Raw genomic sequence first — 20,436 nt, 5'->3', positions numbered from 1 at the left:
CTGTTGAATATATTCATTCATAACTTCAACTTTAGCTCCTCTGCTGTGCGTATACCTTTAAATGTAAGGCTTTTTAAGAGAGAGGAGCAACAAAATGACCTCACTCTGTATCCTTTTTGAGTGGTTCAGACTGTGCATGTGTGTTGTGTTCATTCTATACTTGTGGGGACATTTGGGTCACACACACACCTCCTGTAGTGCTGATAGTTTGGAGGTTGTTACCAGTAACTGTATCCCCAGCCACCTACTTCTGTTATTATGGACAAAGAGTGTGTGTGTGGTCACTAAAACAGAAACACATCTACTTTATTGCCCTAGCAACATATCATCACAGCAGCTGTTTTTGTTTTGTTTTAATTTTATTAAATAAGTTGCAATTTTAATTTATTATAGTTTTCCAAAAATAAGCTTACGTATATTTGATTATTTTCTGTATTAGAAAATGCTGCAGTTTATCACAAGATTATAAATCCTCTGAATGGAATATAAATACTAGAGAACTTGTAAGAATTGAATGAATTTGACTGATGAACCATCAATGTACCGACTAAAGATATGGCCATCGACTTCAGGAAAACCTCTCGCACAACCTTCTCAACTATACTTAGAGTAGGGCTCAGACGGTTGAAAGCTACGAGTACCTGGGAACAGTGATCGACAAGAACTTGAACCACGATCTCAACACATTTGCAATCAGCATAAAGGGCCTGCAGAGACTTTACTTTCTGCACAAACTCAATACTTTTAATGTGGACAAAACACTGATGGTTTTATTTTACAAATCCTTTATTGAGTCCATTTGAACCTTCTGTTTGATTTCTTGGTATGGGAACCTTAAAGTGCAAAACAAAAAGCATTTGTCCAAGAGTATTAAAGTAGCCAGCAAAATAATTGGCACGCAGCGGCTTTCTTTAGCAGATATGCAAAATATAGGCAAATTTTGCATAAGGCACGATGGACCACCCACTCTTGGAGGAATTTGTTCTTCATCTTTCTGGGCTGAGCTCCAGGTCAAAGTAACAGTAACGGGTATACATTTTCATTTATTCCTAGTGCAATAGATGTGCTACATTTATACAGAACCTTGACTTGACTGCACTGCTCAGCAGCACTTTATCATGGCTACTATTGCAATGGTTTGACATTTTGAACGGACAGATACATCTTATTTTTACTTGGTTGTTTGCTGTATGATGAGATGAGATAAGATAATCCTTTATTAGTCCCTCAGAGGGGGAATTTGCAGTGTTACAGCAGCGGGAAGCAAGGGGATCGTGCAAACAACAAGAGGCATCAGTAAACAGCAAAACAAGATATAATAAATAATAAGTAAACAATAAAGATATAATAAGTAAACCATAGAAAAGCTAAATATATACAAATATAGTAGTAGACAGACATTGTTGCACATGAAATATGAAATGTTGATCTTGTACAGGATATGGATATTCCACTGTAACTGTTGTGATGAATGTCCCATGAATGTCCCATGTCCTCTTGTATGTTTGTGTTCTTGGCCTCTACTACTAACTACTACTAACTAACTACTGTCCCCTCGAGGGACAATAAAGATATAGACAGAAAAGAAGAGAGACTGTAAACATTAGCTGTAGGCTCGCTAGCAACCGACCATGTTTATGTGTTTGTTTGGCAACTTAGCCTCTGACTGAATTCAGCTCGGACTCCTTTTCTTTTTCTCCTCCAGTCGCTCTCTGTACAATAAGTAACGCTGGATTCATGAAGCCCCAAGCACCAATTTTCAGCTCAATAGTAATTTAAACATTTTCAACTTGTGCAGTCAATTTGCTCCACCTCAGGCAAATTTACTTTGACTTCAAATGCAATCATGTCGCATATAAATTAGTATTGCGTGTGTGTGTTTCTGAAATTTGACTTTGAATTTTGTAAATCCGAATTTTCAGAATTTCAAAACTATGTAGCTGTTGCTGAACAGCAGCCACAAGTAACAATCATAGGGTAATGGCGCATTGAAGTCATTTGCTTTACAGACATCATCATTTGGTGAGTCAGCAAATGGACACTCTGTAATGTCAGTGCTCATCAATATCTATTAAAAGTGTGCTTACGTTATAGCTACAGTACCATATGCAGCTGGTCACACCAGACCAAGTGAGGCTGTAGCAGCAAAACCCCTGAGAGTATTGAATTGATTGTATGGAATACTTTTAATCTGTAAAAAGAATAATGTGTTATTTCTACTTTAAAAAGTTACATAGTTCCCCTTTAATTCGATCAATTGATCTGATTTGTGTGTGCAGGAGTGGTCTCCGGAGGCGAGCCGCTCCATTAGCAGGAAGGAGCGAGGTGGACACTCTGAGGACAACGTGGTCACCCTCACCAACATCGTCTCCTCAGGTGGAGACGACGTCCCACCGAGTCCCATCACCCTGGACACCGGCAGGTAGGAGGAGGACACCTCCACGTCTGCTGCAGACTAACTAAAACCATCATTATTACCATGTTTCATTATAGGACTCAATCCAACGCCAAGTTTTAGCCACACTAAGGTTGCTCCGGAGGATAGGTGAAAGTATAAACCTGAGCTGCATGAGAGGCAGCCATACTTTAATTTACCTTGTACATACAGGAATGTACATAATGCACTCTAATTAGTAGCTAGAAAGCTGTCAGATTAAGCCACTGCACCTGCACCTCCCCCCCCATCCATGGAGGGGATTTCTGATGGTACTATGTAGTGCATGCTGTACATTTCACAGTTTAAGGTGCGGACACTCAAAGAGAATAGCTAGAAAATGTCTCCAGACATCTATAGTGACTTTCTGTGCACCCATCAGCAGCTTCCTACTCTTCTGTTATTATGTCTTATAATTTGGTTTCCAAACTAAGAGTGGTCTCCTCTGTGAGCTCACTGGCATTCCATAAACTCATTGTGGTGCCTGAACCTCCACCACTTAGACATTTTCACACACTTACTCTGTTCTCCACTGGATGTCCATGATGACAACAGCTGTGGTTGCCAGGAGATGTGTGATGGAGCTGCAGAGCCTCGATTAGTGTATTTACAACACCTGAGTTGGGGCATATTGAGTTTAAAGAGGTACATGTGATGTACGGTAAAAACTGAGAAAATGGGGCTACAGCCGAATACGAGGTTGCAACTTTATTTACGTTCCTATTGAAACTAATTTAACTTGAATATTTAGTGCTTAAGAACATACAATTGATTTCAAAGTAAAGGTTTCAAAGTATCAACACCTTTATTGATGATAATGATAGTATGTTTCTATAACTTGTGATGCTGCATTCAGGCGTCAGTGAAACAAATGATTTTTCTGTCAAAGAGACAAAATTTCCTACTCTGCATATTTGTGTCTGTGTGACTTCCTGTCTCTCCTCTCTCAGGGTGAAAGATTATTCATCAGACTGGTCAGACGAGGAGAGTCCTAAGAAGGTGCTGGCGGTGAACGGCGTGGGGGAGGCGGAGGATGAGGAGGATCAGGTAGAGGGGGTGCGAGTCCGAGCGCTCTATGATTACACGGGCCAGGAGGCCGATGAGCTCAGCTTTAAAGCAGGTATTAACAGCTACTAATGCTTCCATCCAGGCATCACAGAGGAGAGGGGTGATATTTGGTTTGATTGATCAGTTTTAGTTTTATGACTTCTGTCATTTCATCAAATGTGCAAAACAGAAAGAAACAATGAAAAGTCTTCAGCTGCATTTCAAGGACAAAACCTAGTGTGGAACTATTTGTCTAAAAGAGCCAGAAGTGGAAGAAGTACTGAGATATTCTGCTAAAAGTCAATACCACCCTGTAAAAATAAGTTGCAATAAATTCCTGCACATTGTCTACCTTTTAAAAATACATTTATTTGAGACATTTTGGTGCTAGACCTTCATCGGGCAAATAGTTCGTGACAATGAGAAGCCATCTTAAATAGGGAGTGGCTGCAAGTATGCATCCAATCACAAATTACATTCCTCACATGCAATAGGAAGGCATAAATACCAAACATTTATTTACTCGATAGCAATCACCAAAATCATATATGGAGCTAGAAAATCATAAATGTGCACCAAAATGCTTTACATTAGATGGGTAGATCCTTATAAAATGAATGGCTAAACTGCATTCTCAAAAAGATGTCTCCCAAATATTGCAGGTTACAGATGTAGATTAATCTATAGGGATATATGTACATGGCAATGAGAGATCAGCACCAATAAATAAATAGAAACCTCCATAATTAATACAACAAGGCCTCACAAAATGCCAATAGGCAAACACTCCATCAATGTATACATACGTTAAATAGCAATAATCACATTTACCTCTACCCTATCAAGACTGCATGCATAAAATCAAATAAGCCCCTAGAAATAGATCCTTCAAGCTCTAAGAGATGATTCAGTTGTAATCTTGAGATAACCAGTTTAAAAACTATAGAAAAGCAAATAGAAATAAAATCAGTATAATCCAACTTTATCAACAACAGTGTCAAAAACAAGTGCAAACATTGTAGGCCCTTTACAGGTGAATCAGTCTACTATACTACTGAGATTGCATCTCGTTACACGTGTTCTCCACATTGTGTCCACCACACAATCAATGAGTTTTTCAATGAGAAAATGAACTCCTTTATATCAACTTTACAACTGATTTGCACATTTGTATGAAATTGCAGCTTCACAAACATGCAGTATGTGTAGTCTTACACCCTAGAAGAAAAACAGTTTATATTTCAGAGCCTGAAAATGTCCAAAAAGACACTTATTTCTTTTTGTTCACTTTGTGATGCCTCTACTTCACACATTTACACACACATTCATGTCAAACACAGAATTTCAGACATGAGGACAGATGATCAAATGCAGTAAGACTGTAAGGTGTAAGGTGACACACCTGTTACATCTTACCTTAGTTTGCATGTCAGTCATCACCGTGTCATCACCGTGACCTGTACGTTTATGAGTCTTGCATTAATGATTCTGAGTCACAGAACCAGCTCAGCTTTTGTAAAATGAATAAACAAATAGACCTAAAACGTTTTAGCTGCAGTAAATCAGGAAATGAAAGCTGCTTTCTCATTTGGCTGCCATCAAGAAATGGACACACAATTTGTGAAACTAAAACATTTTTTACATCTTTGAACTCTAAAAGTTGACGTCATCTATAACATATAAAAAGGACTTGTTTCTGTGACTTTAATTTGATCAGTATTGCAAAAGTGTCAAATGTAAAATGGCTGCTAACACGAGAACTGTGTTTTTCTGCTGTAACTCTGCATGATGTGGACAGATGTGTGCAGCTGTGAAGTGTGAGCAGCTTCACATCATCTGTTCTGTTTGGAAATAACAGCATTTTGAGAAGCGTTTCAGAACAGACGGTCGGAGGATTGATGCTTTTATTTTGATAGAATAACTTGCTGCTCTGAGTTTCTCTTTTAGTGTAAAATGAGAAACTCTTTATTAAATACTCACACAATTATTGTTCTTGTTGGAAATAAAAACCTTCTCTGAGTGGTTTTATCTTCCTCATCCACTGGATGTTTTATATATCAAGAATACTAATTGTATGTTTCATCCTAATTTGAGGGATTATCATTAGAATAATCCGATCAATAAACATTCCTTCATCTGTCAGGTAAATCCAGTAAAGTCACCTTTATGTAAAAAGGACTTTACACACAACACAGTTGTGAAAACTGAAATACAGTTCGGTGAAAAGACAGAATAAAACAACAGACTTCAGTTTATCAATGCACTTTGTTGTTTGATGAATCACTGTCAGTATTCGCTGTGTAGGCATGAAGTATTTACTTTCAAATACACACATTAGTTTTTTCATGTAGGGGAAAATTACCTCTTTAATCAAATGACAAGCATTGTTCATTTCTCTGTGTGTACTGTATAGTCTGATGCTTGGAAGATATGAGCCTATATTTAAAAAGTAACTCCATTTGTACCTGCAAACTCTAAGCCTCTCGCCACCCGTGTGATTCCAAAGAGTTTTTATTAGACCATGGAGTCTTACCTATTTTGTCACGGTTAGAGGGGGGCGAGAGAATTCAGCTGAGCCAAACTAAGTAGACCCATATAAGCTCAATTTGAGCAAAAACAAAGAGTTTTTTACTCACAATATACATTTAATTGCACAATGCACCTGTATTATACGGAAGCCCTGAGAGGCAAGTGAGAATTAAATAAATTCAAAGTCTAATCTAAATAGTTTTCTCTCCTGTGTTTATGACTTAAGGACAGGTGAGTAAAAAACGTTTTGTTAGGATCACCTTTCTAAGATCCTTCATTTTTTTAAATCTGTGAACCAGGTAGGTAAAAAAGTTGTTGTTGTAATACTCATTTTGGACTCAAGAGGTTGAAGTGCACCACTACCCCATGTTCTAAATAGGACTAAAAGCATTCATGTTTTAATTTACATAACTTGCTAACACACAATATACTGTATGTACCTTGTGTTTGGACTGCATTGAGAAATGAAAACTCACCTGGAAGAAAACATGAATGCTTTTAGTCCTATTTAGAACATGGGGTAGTGGTGCACTTCAGCCTCTTGTGGTCCAAATGAGTATTACAACAACAAACACTGACAAAAAAAAAAATCGCTCGACAAATGTTATTTCCCCACTTGTTTTTTCCAGATGAAAAAGATATGACAGGAGTTTAAGATTATCCTGGCAAAAGCTTTTTTCACCTGTTCTTAAGTCATAAACAAAGGAGAGAAAATCAGTGTTTGGCGTGATGAATGTGAACTTCCCCAACAACCTCTGTAGCCTCATTTAGCCATTTGTTAGCAACCACCTTCAGGGTTTCTGCCACTGTATTGCAAGCCTGGCGGCCAGCCAGGCCTAAGCATTTGTATTTTTGACATGTTTTTAAACTAAAATGTGTTATACAAGTAGCAAACTCCTTTAAGAGTGTCGGTGTGTGGTACAGACAGACGGACAGAGTGCGAGGGAGCGTGTGTTTGTGACGGACTGACAACGAGTATGAAGGTAACACAATAGCTATGAACATCGCAGTGCAGTGTGTGTACAGTTTAGGCTGTCAGTGAAGAAATGCTACAACACAAGACAAGTTCCCGTGTCTTGCTTGCCATAGTCTGTTAAAGTGGCAGTAGGCAGTCATTTTTTGGCATCATTGGGCAAAAATCCCATAATACCCTTTCAGCATATTGTAATTCAAGTGTTCTGAGAGAAAACTAGACTTCTGCTCCTCCTCATGGCTCTGTTTTCAGGCTTTAGAACATCTAGCCCCGTGACGGGAGACTTTGACCAATCACAGGTAATTTCATTGAGAGAGCGTTCCTATTGGCTGTGCTCCGGTCATGTGACCGGTAATTGGCGTTCCTTCAACAGATTTCACAATGGTGGCGGCGTCACAAACTTTCTCATTTTACAGCTAAACCGTGCACTATAAGATGATTCTGAGAACATCTGAGGAGAGAAATAGACATTAACGTAACAGAATATTTATTCATATTTGATCAGAGCTGCCTAGTTTGACTGTTTGGTTGGAGTTCAGAGTGATTGATAGCCGGCTCTGGACAGCAGACCTCAGATCAGCTCTGACTGCTTGTTTTCCTCCGGTCTGTGAAATCTTGCAGATGCTGTTAGGAGCACCGGAGGACACAGAGGAACATGATATTTTTTAGGTTACCTGTTTCATGTACTACTGTCACGGTATAGCGACCGCTTTATAAAACTAACTTTTTTGAATCATATTTGCTCCGATCTGGCCTACTGATGCTTCAACTGAAGAGTTAGCCCTGAAATTAACCACAACTTTGGCTCAGGCTCGCTTAAGATGGGCTGTTAAGGTGGACCAGTGCTATTGTCATTATGACAAGGCGCTCCTCTGAGTTTTGCTCAGCTCCTGGTTGGCTGTGGTTTAACCTCTGTGGAGCTTTAGTCCGTCCTCTGCAGGCGGTCGTGCTTCATGGGGGGGGTCAGAGGGACACCCGAGTTAATGAAACCTGATGGGACCCCAGAGGGAGAGACCTTAGTTTGGAAAAGCTTAGCTGAGCTCAGCTCTGCTTATCCTGAACCAGGACCAGATCACTGATGGGACAGGTGGCCTCTTCTCCTCTAGTTTTGGTTATCTTTATCACGATTGAATGCTTCCTTCCACTTTCAGTACTTAACATGTCTGCCCATTGTCTTTCCTCCAGGCGAGGAGCTGCTGAGGATGGGGGAGGAGGACGAGCAGGGCTGGTGTAAAGGACAGCTGAGCAGCGGCCAGGTGGGCCTCTACCCCGCCAACTACGTCCAGGTCACTGCCTCCTGATGGCCCGCCCCCTCTGGTCGCCCAGCCAATTGTACAACTACACTCAAGATGCCAGGACCAATCAGAAGCTATTAGTGCTGACACGTAGACGGTGAAAGCAGACAGTTTTTGGTTACTGACTGTAAAACTCCTCACTTGACTTTGTTTGTTTTTCTGTTGTTTGAGCTGCGTTTTCTGAAAATCCGACACTTGTTGTGGCTTGCTGTTTCCTCAGCCCGAGGTCAACGACATTGTTGTTTGAAAGAAGCTTTACAGGCAGAGAGAAGTCTCCAGAGATCAACACCAACAGACACTGTAGAAAAACATGGACGCAAGTTCTCTGACGGGATGTTTTTATCAAACTCTGGATTATTGGTTTTCTGCTCGCTGCCATCATTTTCAGTTACTAGAGTCAGAAAAAGAGATTTAATCAAAGAGGACAAAACCTGAGAGGAGCAGCAGTGAGAGCTACTGCCATGACTGACTGTGATTGGCTGAAACATCTGTCAATCAAACACACCCTGAAACTTATGAAAGAAATAGTTTGACATTTTGTGGAATAAGCTTATTGACTCTTTTTAGCAGAGTTAGATGAGAAGATGGATACCAATCTCATATGTCATATAAGGCTAAAGCCACAGCCCGGTAACTTAGCTTAGCTTAGCATAAAGGCTGGAATTTTTACGGAAAGTCCCATTAATTCTTTTGCAAATGTTCCGTGAGCACTTCTACGGCTCGGATCGCCGTGAAACTCACAGTGGAGTCAGTAAAACGACACAACAACCAGCAGCAGAACAACTGCTTTAGGAAATATCTCATTCTTTGATTTAACAAGTCAATTACAAGCTACAAGCAAGAAGCACTCTGAGGTTCAAACTGTGACTGCTAACAGTAACAACTCCAGTGTTGAGAAGGCTAGGCAGGTTTCGTTACCTTTGGTCAGAGCCAGGCTAGCTGTTTCCAGTCCTTATGCTAAGCTAACTAGCTTAGCAAAGGGGCTAATGAATGATTGACATTAGCAAGAAGCTATCGTTTAGCTGCCTAAAGCACAATCACTGCTGTCAGATCTTAACATGAGCTCATATTTATTCTTAAACGTGCGACAATTTCGGATGAAAAATACAGACTTGGTGCTCAAAGGCCTTATCACGCCACAAGAAAGTAAATAAGCGTGTTTCCCAAAATGTCAAACTATTTCTTAAAGCCTTAGTATTCTCATCATTAAATCAAATCAACTTCTTGTGGGGAAAAAAATCATTTAAAAAGAGAATTTGGGACATTTTTCATTATATTTCAGTGCAGTCTTTGATTCAGCGTCTAGTGGCCGTTAGAGAAACTGCAGCTCTTCATCTTCATCATCCTCTCCACTCAGCTGTTGTGGCTCCTGCTTGAATCAAAGAGATGAAATGAACCCAATGAAAGACTGTCAGTGCCTTAGTCAGCGAGGCCTGAAACGTTACGGCACCGCCCTGCTGTCTGACCGAGGAACGGCAGCCGCCCGATGACCACCTCCAGTCTGATCCCAGTAGAAACCAGTAGAAACCAGTAGAAACCAGTAGACTCTTACTCGTTACTTGGACTTGTTTTAACTTGTGATTGGCTCATTTAGCTCGACGACGGTATGCTTGGGTTATTTTGTAGGTTTTTAGGTGTGACACTGAATTCACTTTCTTTCCTTTTTTATGTGATAGCTGTCTGTTTCTATTCAGATTTTGATTATGGACGGTGTAAACTGTTGCTACCCGTTTCTTTTTTAAGAATAGCATTTTTACAGTCAACTTCTTTACTTTCTAATTTATTCTCTTTAATTTAACAATCATTTTTCATTTTGATGCTGACTATGAGGCGGGGAGAGTGAAGTTGACTGTTTCTATTTGGGTCATTTAATCTGTGGAAGATTGTGTTGCAAGATTTGTTTTGCTGTGCTGCGATCATGACGCACACGCACCTCAAACATCTGAAATAAGTCATAATATTCTGTCTGGTTTTTGGGGTTTTTTATGTTTAAGTTTGTGGTTTGTGTGTGAGCCTCCTCTGTCCTGCTAATCTGAGTATCGCTACAGCTAACCCACGTAGACGTCTGAATAATGAGAGAGGTTCAAATAGAGATAATTAATGCTATGCTGCTGCTCCTTTTTTCTTTCCTTTTCTTTCTAAATTGATAACATGTTAAGAGCATAAAGTGGGAAGCAACAATAAAGAGCTTTCTGTAGTTGGAGGTTTTACAGACTTTCTTTTGCCCTCATACTGTAATAATTCATACTGTAGTTATTCATACTGTAGTAATTCATACTGTAGTTATTCATACTGTAGTTATTCATACTGTAGCAATTCATACTTTAGTAATTCATACTGTAGTAATTCATACTGTAGTAATTCATATAGTATCCTGCAGAGATTACAGGTAAGTATAGAGTTGGCAACTAGGAGATATTTTAGGCCCCACTTGTTCAAGTCCCATTCATTTTTCCTGAAGGACAATGTCACAGTCTCACGGCATGCAACTCGGTTGAATCATCAGATTAACAACTGTTCTTTCATAAAAAGTCTAAATGAGAAAACTCTATCTGTTCTGTTCACTTCAGTTTAGTTTCTGGGTCAATTCTGGATGAAATCAGCAACTCTGGCGCAGCATTTTGTTCTCTGCTGCAAAAACAAAGCATTTTGAATTGTGAATTTGCTTCAGCTCTGATTTTTTACCTCTGCCTCGCTTCTTCTCCATAGCAATGGAGGCCAAGGCTCATTGGGCAGTTGGGCAGCGGTGAGGTCAGAGAAGCGAGCCTGTGACCGGAATATGACAATATTCTATAGTCTGTTCAATCTCCCTGACCAGCAGGATAAATGCGGGCGGGGAGAGTGAAAAGCAGCGCTTGCCCCTCCCTCATTACCACCACTGAGGTGTCCTTGAGCAAGGCCCTTAACCCCAACAGCTCCACTGCTCATTGGCCAGAAGATCAGACTGTGGTTGTACTGGACAGCTTCCCCGTGAATAAATAAAGATGACAACAAAAATATTGAAAAATAAGTTTCATTGTTGCAATTAAGAACAAAACATGGAACCATAGCTGGTCCAGCTGCTGAAATCATCTGAACGGGACACGGGAAGTTACCACATGCCGTTAGCAGTATACGTCAGAGAATTTTAAACTCAGCGATTGAATGTTTCTTGCAGAAATGCATCTTGGGAGTCGTAGTTCTCTATACGACATTCAGAGCATTAATATAGCGGCAAACAACTATTGTCTATGTAAAGATATAGAGGAGTAATGTCTACCTGAGCAGAGAACGAAGTCTCTCTCCCTCTGTGTGTGTTGACGATAAATCAATTATTTGTTTAAAACAGAAAATGACAATTAAGACCCATTAAGAGGTAACAGAAGCCAGAGACTCAAAGAAATCAATATGACCTGTGACCTTTTATCAGGTTCCAGACAGTCACCTGTTCAAATGATGTGTGTGTTCGGGCTCAGTTTGTCAGCAGGTGGTGTTTGGGTGCTTTGGTGTGATGAGGTGGCACCTGGTCCAGAGAGTTTGAGATAAATGACAGTAGTGCCATCTGGTGGTTCAACCTGCACTCAGATAACAGCTTATGCTGATTTTATTATTTTTAGACTTTTAGTTATTATCTGACAGCAGTGGTGGAAGAAGTATTCAGATCTTCTACTTAAAGCTGCAGTAGTCAGTATATTTTTGGCATCCTTTGTAAAAAATCCCATAATAACCTTTCAGTATATTGTAATTCAAGTGTTCTGAGAGAAAACTAGACTTCTGCTCCTCCTCATGGCTCTGTTTTCAGGAACATCTAACCTTATTGAGAGAGCGTTCCTATTGGCTGTGCTACGGTCATGTGACCGGTACTTGTCGTTCCTTCACCAGATTTTACAATTGCGGCGGCGTCACAAACTTTCTCATTTTCAGCTAAACCGTGCACTACAAGATGATTCTGAGAACATCTGAGGAGAGAAATAGACATTAACGTAACAGAATATTGATTCATATTTGATCAGCGCTGCCTAGTTTGACCGTTTGGACTGCTTGTTTTCCTCCAGTCTGTGAAATCTTGCAGATGCCATTAGGAGCAACGGAGGACACAGAGGAACATGATTTTTGTTGTACTACTGTCACGATATAGTGACCGTTTTATAAAAATAACTTTTTTGATTCATATTTGCTCTAATCTCAACTACTTCAGCTTTAAGTAAAGTAGTAATATTACAATGCAGACATATTCTGTTGCAAGTAAAAGTCCTGCATTCAAATATTTAAGAATAGTCTTAAAGTATTAGCCAAAAGTAAGTACCAAAAATAAAAGTACTCATTATGCCGAATGCAATATTTCAGAATCATCTATATTATCTTACTGAATTCTAATATTGATGCATTACTGTGTACACGATTGTAATGATAAAGATGGTAAAGACTGAGCTAATTCTAACTACTTTATATACTACTGGGTACAGTAGCTTGTGACTTCCTCCCTGGGGATCAATAACATTTTATCTTAATCTATAATATTACATCATAGTTTATTTGTTGATTATAATATTGATCTTAATCTGTAAAGTAACTAGTATCTAGAGTGAAAAGTACATTTGCCTCATACGTCACATTTTGTCTTCAGCATGCTCAATAAGACCTGGACTTGGACGTCGGCCCACTGTAACTCCATTCTGATGTGTCGAAGCCGTGCACGATGGCCAAACTAAAAACTAACGCTGTGGCTGCATTTGAAAGATAAGTTAAGGCTGTCCTGCAAACCCCACGAAAGTTCCTGTACTTTCAAACCCCCCACCTTTGTAAAGGCCCAGGACATGAATATTTAAAAAGAAAAACTCCGATTGAGCCAAAGATATGAAAATCTGCAGACAGTTTTATTAAATTGACAAATTTTATCTGTACAGCAAAATCAAACTTCACAATGATAAATCTGTTACGACTTCATATTACATGGCATAATGTAAAAAGAAAAAAGAACTGCACACCGATAAAGTTTGTTCACGTAGAGACTTAACGTATAAAAGTGGTTATGATGATCGCCGTCTTTATTTCCTGTTGAATCGTCCGTCTGACGATCGATCGGCTCGGCTTTCAGGTAGAGGATGTTTCTGTTCTCACACTCCAACGTGTCCACAGACGATCTGCAGCTTCAGCCTCATTAACTTTAGTAAATGAGCAGAACATATTGTGTATAAGCTGCAACACACTATTCATCTGTGTAATAACTTATGTTTTTAAATCATTCACAAATATTAATATTCAACCAAAAGCTGCAAAATATTTGCTAAAAAGAAAGCTGAGTTACTTTATAGAAATCTTTTTTTTTTTTTCTTTGACGAATGAATGAGGCTCGTTGTCCAGTGATGATGTGACGTTCATTGAGTTAAAGTGCAAAATTAAATATTCATCTGTCAGAAAAAAAAATTAAAATGCAAAACAATGTTTGCATCTCTTTAATTACAATTAAAGTTACAAGTCTGCAAAACAAAAATATGTTTATGGCTCAAATGGGGATTTTCCATCTGGGTTTCTAAATTTGATCCACTAGTTGTTTTTTTCTTGTAAATCTTCGACTTTATAATCTTGCAAATTTGTGAGTTTTTTTTCTCATAAATTTGCCACTTTAATTTCAGAGAATATCCAAGTTTTTGCTTGTAAATTTATGACTTTAACCTTGGACATTTTGAGTTTTTACTATATATTACCCCCTTCCCCCAGCTCCATAATTATTATGTTTGTACCTACAATGGCCCTAATACGCTGTCGTACATTTGACACATTTCTCTAAAATGCATCAGATAGTAATAGAACTGTTTTTAGCTCATGATGGGACACAAAAAATGGCTTCTGAATGTGAAACTTTAACAAGGGGACGTTTTAGTTTAACATCATCTGGTTAAGGTGACCCAGTACAGATATTTTTGCTCATATGCATTACATACAGTACATTATTATTATTTTTATCCTGATATAGTCAATTTCATTATATATATCATGGAAGTGAAAATGCACATCTGATATTAGCTCAAACGTCAAGTGATATATCATAAATGGAAAAAAATCTGAATTATCTGAATCACATAATCAATCATTCAAATGTGACTTTGATCTGAACACACAGATCAGAATATTCCAGTTCACCCGAGTTCACCCTGACTGCTGCCCGCTGGTACATCGACCAGTCAAGACCAGTTACAGCTGCTTTAACTGAGTTTTTTGGCCACTTGGGGGCAGCAGAATGTTTGCTGCTGGACAGGTTACCACCTGTGGGTTTACAGTGGGTTTAAAAGAGCTTAGCATAAAGGTCTGTAGCAGGGGGAAACAGATAGCCTTGCTCTGTTTACTAACACCTCTAAAGGTCAATGATTAACACATCATGTTTGTTTATTTTCTACGTAAACAGAAATGTAAACAGTTTATAGCCTCGCGGTGACTCCAGGAAGTCGCTCCACCCGCCAGTTGTTAGCCAAGAAAATAGTTCTGGTACCCTGGGAAACCACAAATAGTTGTTTTAACATTTCTATTTGTGTTTGGTTCAAACAAATGAGATACAACATGTTAAAGAGACTCTATGTAAGAATCAGAAATGCTTGTTAACAGCTTCACCTGTGGCCGTTAAGTCAACGAAAGTCAGCGTCGGGCTCGCGCTTGTGCTCGCTCTACATAGACATGAGGCGACACACGTCAGCTAAAAGCACAATATCACTCTATATTTCAGCTGCTTGACCTTCGTCTGGTCAGCTAACATTACTATGTTAGCTGACCAGACGAAGGTCTCTCCATGAATCAATGCTGATACTGTGTTTCCTGCTTCAGACTCCCAACCGCGGTCAGAAGGAACAGGGGAGACATCGGAGTTTTGGTCGGAGACAATAACGTTCGCTCAACACAGTGAGGAGACACACGTCAGCTAAAAGCACAATATCACTCTATATTTCAGCTGCTTGGCAGTAATGTTAGCTGACCAGACGAAGGTCTCTCCATGAATCAATGCTGATCCTAGTGTTGGCTTTTCCTGCCTCAGCCTCCCGACCGCGGCCGGAGGGAACAGGGGAGACGCCGGAGTTTTGGTGGGAGACGATAACGTTTCTCTCTGCGGAGCCCCATCACTTCACAAGACACGGGAAACCTCTGTTGGTCTGGAGGAGCTGCAGCAGTTATTTCTGCACAAACGTCCACTGTACATTCACTAGATATTCTCAGAGCTAAACTAACTCTTCTGCAGTGTGGAGTGAGCAGCATGCACATCAGAGTGGAGCGAAATAGCGAGAACGAACGCGGTGTGTGAGTGAAGGCAGGCAGGCAGAGGAGCAGAGTACAGCAGAGACTCCAGTCCTGGAGACCAAAGCTACGGTCTCCCCCGCGTCCTCCGACCGCGTCCAACACTGTTTAACAGACGGGCTTCACTAGATACAACCAAGAGGTTTTGGTGCTTCACTGTAGTTTGTGTTGGAGTCTGAGTCTGAACAGAGTAGCCACACGAGAGCGCGCATGGGACACCGACCCACAATGATTTATATGTGTAAGAAGTTACAAACAGTCCCTTTAATTAGTGAGCTTTAGAGGTGTTGGTAGGTGTATTTTTGGCTGAACTGCAGAGGGCCAGCCCAACAAATGCAAAAGTCTGTCACTGAGTGACTGACTGATGAAGTAACAGGATTGGTCGGCAGAGTGTTGGAGTTTCCTCATTGGTCGTTGCTCTTTCAAAATGAAAGGCGGAAAAAGTCCTTTATGCAAATGAGCCCGTCCAGCCGACGCGTCCGGCTCACCAAACTTGGACCAATCTGTCAAATTACGCGATCTAGTTCTAAAATGAAACCAGATTCAACAGTGTGTTGGACTATTCCTCGCTTAAAATGTTTTCAGAAGTAGATTTTGGTGGATTGTTTGGACAGAATAACGTTAAATAACGAAAGTTTACGAGCAGGCCGCCATGTTGTTTCCTGTTTAAAGCGGCAAACAGAAAACCAGGGACCAATCAGGTGCATGGACGGCCAGTTGGGAGGAGCAGCGAGTCCCTTAGTGTCCTCGCCGGACCTGGTGGACATGTACCGCTGGATTTAACATTATAGACATGACCACTAAATATTTGTGTAACAATTTAGCCACAAATTCACAGACTGACCAACACGGTCCAGACAGATACTCCTATTTGACCAAGTCTTGTTTAAACTTTGGATAGAGCCAGGCTAGCTGTTTCCCCCTGCCTCCTGTCGTTATGCTAAGCTACGCTAATCACCTCCCAATTACTTTAAAATGGCATTTCAAAAGCTGAAATGATTACCTCTGTTTTGTATGTGCCAATTTCTGACAGTGTTTTGGCTCACGTCTGAAGTTTATCTACTGTATATGCACATGCAGGAGTCGTAAATGCACTTTAAATGGAGGTGGACAAATTAAAACATTTTATCGGGGCATAAAAGTTCGAACTGGTCCCGAAGGCCTGCAGAGTAAACGAGGCCTGAGGGGAAAGCATCTCCATGTGTTAGCAGCTCAGAGCAGGTTTAATAGTGATGTCTGACCTATAGCATCTAGCATCAGAAAAAAATGAACTTTGTATGCAGAGAAAAGCAGCTCATGAGAAACCAGAGTCTCAGGTTTAAATGCTATATCTACATTAACAATCAGTTCAAAACAACTGCTCATGTGTCATGTGTATGCACAGGCAGGCTGGTCAGTTCTAAAATGCAGAAGATGAAGCCTCTCAGTGTGTTATGTGACAGATTGTGTTCATTAAAGGCAACAGAGAACAGGGGTCATGGTGAAAATATCCAGAAGAATCCCAAACTTGATGTAGAATGTCATACCTGGCGAGCCGGACGTGATCCTGTACCGGAGTGAAGAGGACGGGACTTCATGACTGATGAGGAAATGTTTGAAAGCAACAGGGACGTCTCAAAGAATTCAACTCCAAAGTTTGAGTTTCCGTGTGCGAGTCTGGCAGCTGCAGTCACTTAGAAAGAAACAACTTCCTGTTGCTCTACATGCTCCAGTCTCCGTTAAATATCACAAAAAAAGCATTAGGACTCAACAAGTGGAAAGCAATCCTAACCTCAGGAGCAGCAGCCCTCAGTCACATCATGAACAGCGCTTGTTTAGGGACTTAAAAGATGCCGGACGACCTCACATTCGACCCCAAACAACATCCTCGGCAAAAGCAGATTTGTTGGGGGTGTGGGGGGGGAATATGATCATCAAGGAATAAAACGCTCCAATCAGACGATCAGTTAGGAGATGCTCAAATGGAGATTTTCGTGAGAGTCGGGGGGCCGTTTTGCATTTGATGCAAATATTCAGCAGCAGCCAATAAACAAAGGAGTTCCAGATGTGGTGTTGGCACTGTGCAGGTTGGCTGGTTACAGACCGGGCATCTGAGAGAAGAGGAGGAGGAGGAGGAGGAGGAGGAGGAGGAGGATTAGGAGGAAGAAGGTGCGAGGAGTCAGTCTTTTGTCCGCGCGCTCTCGTCCTCTACCGGTCCTTCAGTTCTCTCGTCACTCGCTTTGTGATGCGACCGCACAGCAGCCCCACCAGGAAGAGAACGCACACGCTCAGTGTGATCATGAGCAGGATGTAGTTCTTGGAGGGCGATGTCATCACCTGCACGGCCAGGTCTGAGAAGCCCTCAGCTGGCGCCACCTGCAGGACGGAGGGAAAGGTTACATGCTAGCAACGCGGCTCTAAGAACGTCCACACTGAAATATCTTCACACCCACTGGATGGATTACCATGTTCTCCTCAGGATGAATTCTTATAACTTTATTGATCTCCTGATTTTTCCTCTTGCGTGGGTCCAAATTTGAATATGTCCAACACTTTGGTTTATGATCAAATACCTGCTAAACTGATGACATTCCAATACAGTCTCACAGCAGTGAGACAGTATAATAGTCACCAATCAGCAGTCAGCTCGCCTTTCAGACAACGCATTTTTCGTGATTTTTCCTACAAATGTCCAGCAACACATGTCATGTCAATTTCCGCTCCAGTCTTTTCAAAATAAAACTACTTAGTTAGGTTTAGGAGAAGATTGTGGTTTGGGTTAAAATAACTCCGGAAGTGCTGTAACTTAAGTTACATGACAAATAAATGAGCAACGCATGGAAAGGGACGTCTTGGCCTGGATATCTGCTGGCTACAAATATGGCTAGAAATATTGGCCGTTGCCAACAGTGATAATTAAAAATGTAAAATAAAATAAGGTATAAAGATTAAACAATGCAAATGTAGAAACACATATCATCACACATCATTCAAATGTGTCTTAAATGACATTTAATGCCTTTTTAGAAATAATAATAAACTGGGAACATTTTTTTGTAAACTTGTGTTTGGTGGATTATTTCTCTGTTGATGTCCAACTTGTAAGGATCATGCATTTGTGGGATGAGCAGCACAGCTGATTATGTGGCGCCCAAGAAAAATGTTCCAAAATGCTCCGTCAATGGTAAACAGTGTATTCTCCTGTTGGTATGCTGCTCATCCCACAAATGCATGATCCTTACAAGTTGGACATCATTGTGAAGGTAAATAAACAGGCTTTCCAACCATGTAAAATACAATGACCATTAGCATTGATACAACAGAGAAATAATCCACCAAACACAAGTTTACTAACTTTTCTTCCCCAGTTTTATATGGTAAATAACATAAATAAGCCTCTGAAGGTGAAACTGCCTCCTCCTGGTGTTTCACCTTTGCAGCGTAGCTCCACATGTCGATGCGGTCTTGAAGTCTTTTCTTACACTCCGGCTGCAGACGAACTCTCTTGTCCTGTAACGCCTCCATCAGACACGACATCTCTGGACAGACAGAAGTGAAGACATTCAGAATCTCATTAAAAAACAAATGAAATCTAAAAATCGATTGTGTGAAAGCACCCACGTCGTCCTCTGCCGGGTGTAATGGCAGCACAGTGGTGTTTGAGGTCCAGAGCGCAGGCTGTGTGGAGGACCGGATCCACAAAAATGTCTGCCTTACTCTCCTTCAGCATGTTCAGGACTTCCTGCAACAAAGAAAGGAGGAAAACGGAGCAAAGAAAGCTGAGTTTCTGCATCAACACAGAATCCATTCAGACCACTTGTTGAATCATCAAATGAGATTTAGAAAACTAGTTTAAAAGGGAAGAAAGAATAGTCCTTCCATCCTAACCAACACCTGAACACACCACCCTGTTAATACAGTAACTGCATTACCACATTATAATAATGAAAACGACATGTTAACTAACTCAAGTAGTTGTATATAAGAGCACTTTCATAGTGTACTGAGATGATCTGAAACTATCAGTCTGCTGTCTGATAAAATGATCAATGATTCTTTTGGATCAAATAATCCTAAATATGTACGCTGGACAGAACAATAACAGTAAATCATATTTACCTTTTTACAGGCTTCTTGTTTGATTTTCAGCAAATTGACTTTCAGACACTCTTCCACCTGACCGGTCTGCTCCTGAGCTGCTGCCTCCTCCGCACACAACCTGGAGATCTGTGGGGGGGAGGAGAGGAGAAAAGAGGAGAGGAGAGGAGAGGAGAGGAGGGGGAGGGGAAGAGAGGAGAGGAGAGGAGAGGAGAGGAGAGGAGGGGGAGGGGAGGAGAGGAGAGGAGGGAGAGGAGAGGAGAGGAGAGGAGAGGAGGGGAGAGGAGAGGAGAGGAAAGGAGAGCAGGATATATAGAGAAAGAAGAAACCGGAAAATAATGACACTGAGGTATGAGTAATGAGTAACATTTGAGGAAAAGAGAGTTGGTTTGATGCAGAGACAGAGATCCGAAATAGACCGTGTGCGCGTGCGTGCGTGCGTGCGTGCGTGTGTGCGTGCGTGTACCTCATCTGTGCAGTGCATCTGCAGCTGTGGGTCGAGTCTGTAGTCGAGTGCTGACTCCTGGAGAATCACTCTGATCTGGTCCTCACAGTCTGGAGACAACCTCTGAACCAAACCCCATCCAGAAAACACACGATTTAAGACAACAACCACCAGAGTTCCAGAGTTCATTCTTTTTCTTTTAACCTGTGCCATTAAAAGATGTACACATTTAAAAAGACACAGTATGGCTTATAGTAGAAACAATGTACCTGTAATTTCAAAATCAACACAACTCTATAGGATTATGTGAAATATTTGATTTAAATTGTATTCCACTATTCACTATACCTGTACCTTCAAATGTTATTTATTG

At 40.7% G+C, this 20,436-nt stretch overlaps 2 protein-coding genes across 11 annotated transcripts in view; one reads left to right on the top strand and one right to left on the bottom strand.

Annotated features, from left to right (window-relative positions):
* Nucleotides 1–11,285, top strand: part of pacsin3 (protein kinase C and casein kinase substrate in neurons 3) — a 58,473-nt gene extending 47,188 nt beyond the window's left edge. For 5 of the 10 annotated variants that reach the window (XM_037793439.1, XM_037793427.1, XM_037793448.1 and 2 more), the window contains 3 exons: nt 2,280–2,422; nt 3,385–3,554; nt 8,169–9,244. In XM_037793439.1, the coding sequence (XP_037649367.1) occupies nt 2,280–2,422; nt 3,385–3,554; nt 8,169–8,284 (429 nt within the window). In that variant the 3' untranslated portion in view covers nt 8,285–9,244. Of the gene's footprint in view, nt 1–2,279; nt 2,423–3,384; nt 3,555–7,235; nt 7,283–8,168; nt 9,245–10,987 lie in introns of those variants that run through there. The other 5 variants (XM_037793391.1, XM_037793402.1, XM_037793373.1 and 2 more) reach the window with 5 other exon arrangements.
* Nucleotides 11,286–16,738: 5,453 nt separating this feature from the next.
* The window catches only part of LOC119476603 (Golgi apparatus protein 1-like), a 46,909-nt gene continuing 43,211 nt past the window's right edge, over nt 16,739–20,436 (bottom strand). Inside the window, 5 exon segments of the mRNA XM_037750003.1 lie at nt 16,739–17,896; nt 18,953–19,059; nt 19,142–19,262; nt 19,640–19,747; nt 20,085–20,186. Of these exon segments, the coding sequence (XP_037605931.1) occupies nt 17,729–17,896; nt 18,953–19,059; nt 19,142–19,262; nt 19,640–19,747; nt 20,085–20,186 (606 nt within the window). The 3' untranslated portion in view covers nt 16,739–17,728.

The sequence above is a fragment of the Sebastes umbrosus genome, chromosome 2, assembly GCF_015220745.1.
Source record: "Sebastes umbrosus isolate fSebUmb1 chromosome 2, fSebUmb1.pri, whole genome shotgun sequence".
NCBI classification, from domain to species: Eukaryota; Metazoa; Chordata; class Actinopteri; order Perciformes; family Sebastidae; genus Sebastes; species Sebastes umbrosus.
This window is presented reverse-complemented; position numbering and strand designations above follow the sequence as displayed.